The 3,746-nt window shown below is 34.5% G+C and overlaps 1 protein-coding gene across 1 annotated transcript in view; it reads left to right on the plus strand.

The window, feature by feature from the left end:
• Positions 1-546, plus strand: part of LOC123500534 — a 7,579-nt gene extending 7,033 nt beyond the window's left edge. Inside the window, exon 4 of the mRNA XM_045249228.1 lies at positions 1-546. This exon is cut by the window's left edge and continues 480 nt beyond it. Coding sequence (XP_045105163.1) covers positions 1-546 — 546 coding nt within the window.
• Positions 547-3,746: the final 3,200 nt, after the last annotated feature.

Below are 3,746 nucleotides of genomic sequence, written 5' to 3' on the forward strand. Positions count from 1 at the left end.
CAAGCAAAAAATGACGGAGACTATCACAAGCAAATGAATTCGACCCTATTTGAGGAGTGGTTTAGAAAGCAGCTGCTCCCAAACATATCACCAAACTCGGTGATCGTAATGGATAATGCTTCTTATCATTCCGTTAAACTTGAAAGAAGGCCTGCAACGTCCTGGAGAAAATCTGATTTATTGGAGTGGCTGATAAAGAAGGGAGTCCAGCCCCAAGAAAACTCTTCCAAAGCACAGCTGCAAGAGCTTGCGAAGAAAGTGGATGTCACCACGACATACGTAATCGATAAGATTGCGGAAGAGGCGGGGCATCGCGTTTTGAGGTTGCCGCCATATCATTGCCAATATAACCCGATTGAGCTCATTTGGGCACAAGTGAAGGCTTATGTAGCCAAGAAGAACCCTTTCAAAATGGCTAATCTGAAAGATCTCGTGGCAGAAGCACTGAGTGTCATCACACCACAAAATTGGATGGAAGCAGTGCGACATGCTGAAAAAATACAAGATGAAGACATCGCAGCCAGAGCCCCAGACATCACAGAATGATGAGGAATATGATGATGATGATGATGATGATTAACAGCTGAGAGGATTAGTTCTGATAATATATATATATATATATATATATATATATATATATATATATATATATATATATATATATATAGGGCCTAATCCTCTCAGCTGTTTAATCATCATCATCATCATCATCATCATCATCAGAATATTCTGTGATGTTAATCACAAAGGACTATACGAAATTTTCAGCTGCGATGTCTTGTTGGTCATCTTGTATTTTTCAGCACATATATATATATATATATATATATATATATATATATATATATATATATATATATATATATATATATATATATATATATATATATATATATATATATATATATATATATATATATATATATATATATATATATATATATATATATATATATATATATATATATATATATATATATATATATATATATATATATATATATATATATATATATATATATATATATATATATATATATATATATATATATATATATATATATATATATATATATATATATATATATATATATATATATATATATATATATATATATATATATATATATATATATATATATATATATATATATATATATATATATATATATATATATATATATATATATATATATATATATATATATATATATATATATATATATATATATATATATATATATATATATATATATATATATATATATATATATATATATATATATATATATATATATATATATATATATATATATATATATATATATATATATATATATATATATATATATATATATATATATATATATATATATATATATATATATATATATATATATATATATATATATATATATATATATATATATATATATATATATATATATATATATTCACACACACACACACACACAAAAAGGGATTTTCTGAGAGTTTGGGAGGAAATGAATCAAAAACTAAAGCGCCGGAGTATTATTTATTATTATTCATTTCGACTTTTTTCCACACTACCTAAATAATAATAATAATAATAATAATAATAATAATAATAATAATAATAATAATAATAATAATAATGATTAGAGAGAGAGAGAGAGAGAGAGAGAGAGAGAGAGAGAGAGAGAGAGAGAGAGAGAGAGAGAGAGAGAATTAACAGATGGGTGGTGGGTCGGTACAGTTAATCTGATAATTGGGAGTCGAACTGGCAACGTCGCACTCATGGGAATTCCAGAATGTGCCCTGCCCTGAACGGACTTCATAGAGTGGAAAGACTATAGTAATAAGAAACAGGAGGAAGTAGTAACAAGCAAGAGAGAGAGAGAGAGAGAGAGAGAGAGAGAGAGAGAGAGAGAGAGAGAGAGAGATGGGAGTTTCTCCACACTTCAGTGTTAATCCTGTAATTGGGACTGCGACGTTTGGCGACGCCGCAGCCGGGGATTCCCCTATTGGTCTAAACCCCCTCAGCGGCCTTCATATTTGAGTCGGACTATAGTTTCAAATGAACCACGTTAGAAATCTTACATTAATACCATTATCAGTGGCTACTTTTCAATAGCAGCAAAATATACACTACTTATCATTATAATAACACTTATTTTACTAGGAGTGCTCTCTCTCTTTCTCTCTCTCTTTCTCTTTCTCTCAGAGGGTTCTTTCACTGCCCGTAGGAGCCAGTTTCCACCAGCCGCTTCTGTAAATCTCTAGTTTCCTCAACACTTCCACACATCTATATCCTATCACAACCTCATCCACTTTTCCACCCCGTCGCATTTCAGTCTCGCTTCCATAGCCCTCCAACATTGCCTGCATGGTCAAACTCTTTCAACTATGTGTGGTCAGCCCTCGTCCCTGGGTGCCTGGGTTCGCTCCGAGAAATCTGGATTACAGCTATGGCGGGACGTTCTCTGGCAGATTTAAAGAAGCTACAACGTAATCAACTAAAATCAATCAACAAGGATGAGTTGATTGAAGCTATAGTATCTGCTGAAGATCGTAATCCTGGAGCAACGGCCATACTAGAAGATCGCCTGTAGTGTAACTATATAATCTGCTTTTGTGATACCTGAATTTCAGGTAATTGTATTGTTTGAAACATTGCATCATTTGACTCGAGGATTCGATTCTCTGTATTATGGGGATTTGTTTAATTGATTTGGTGAACCCTGTGGTTTCTGTGGGCAGTCAAAGGCAAGCTACCGTCCTGACCACATTAAAACTGGCAACCGCTGTTACGGCTCTCCATCTTCCCTCTTCTCTGGGCCTGTTGAGTATAGCCAACGAACTAGCAGCCCTAAGACAAGTTGTGACAAATTCCGAAACAGCTGTGGACAAGAAACTGTCGGAAATGCAACAAAAACTAGACAAGCAGGCTGACATAATAACGAAGCAACAGTTATTCCTCGAGCAACTTGATCGGAAGGAAAGAGAAACAAACATAGTGGTGATGGGCGTCCCAGACGAGGAAGAAGCACTGGAAGGAGCTACATGTGACGACGACAAACTACACAAGATCTGGAATGTGATTGGCACCAATACCACGATCCGATCACATAGAAGGCTATAGGGAAGCGCGAGCCAGGCAGTCCACGCCGAAGACCCATCCTTGTTATTGTTGACAGCAAGAACGAGCGTGACAATACCCTGGCAAAATCATCAGAACTGAAGGAACGTGGTGCCCCATATGACAAAGTCTTTATCAAGAAGGATGTACACCCAGCAGTTCGGCAGGAATGGAAAAGATTACGTGATACCGCAGCAGCGGAAAAGGAACGACCAGAGAATCAGGGGTGTACTATTCGTTTAGATGTAAGGGAGAGAAAACTGTATCGTGAAGGAGTGGTGACTGATCAGTGGAATTTGCACCATTTTTAGGAAGACCACAGAATCAGTGTAAAATTATGTCATGGAATATAAATTCTGTAAAGACGAAGACTGAAAAAAGTGATGTTTTGTTAATGTTAAGCAGCTGTGATATAGTATGTTTGTGTGAGTTAAAGACTGCACTACAAGTGTCAGTCCCTGGATTTGTATGTTATAGTAGTGTTGATCAAAGAAATGCGCATCGTGGTGGCGTCTGTGTGTTAGTTAAGACAAAGCTGTGCCAGTATGTCACAGAAGTGGATACCAAAATGAGAGATCAAGTGTGGATGAAGTTACAGTGTTTTCCTGGTGTGTTATTTGGGTTT

This window comes from Portunus trituberculatus, unplaced genomic scaffold (genome assembly GCF_017591435.1).
Source record: "Portunus trituberculatus isolate SZX2019 unplaced genomic scaffold, ASM1759143v1 PGA_scaffold_395__13_contigs__length_335263, whole genome shotgun sequence".
Classification (NCBI taxonomy): domain Eukaryota; kingdom Metazoa; phylum Arthropoda; class Malacostraca; order Decapoda; family Portunidae; genus Portunus; species Portunus trituberculatus.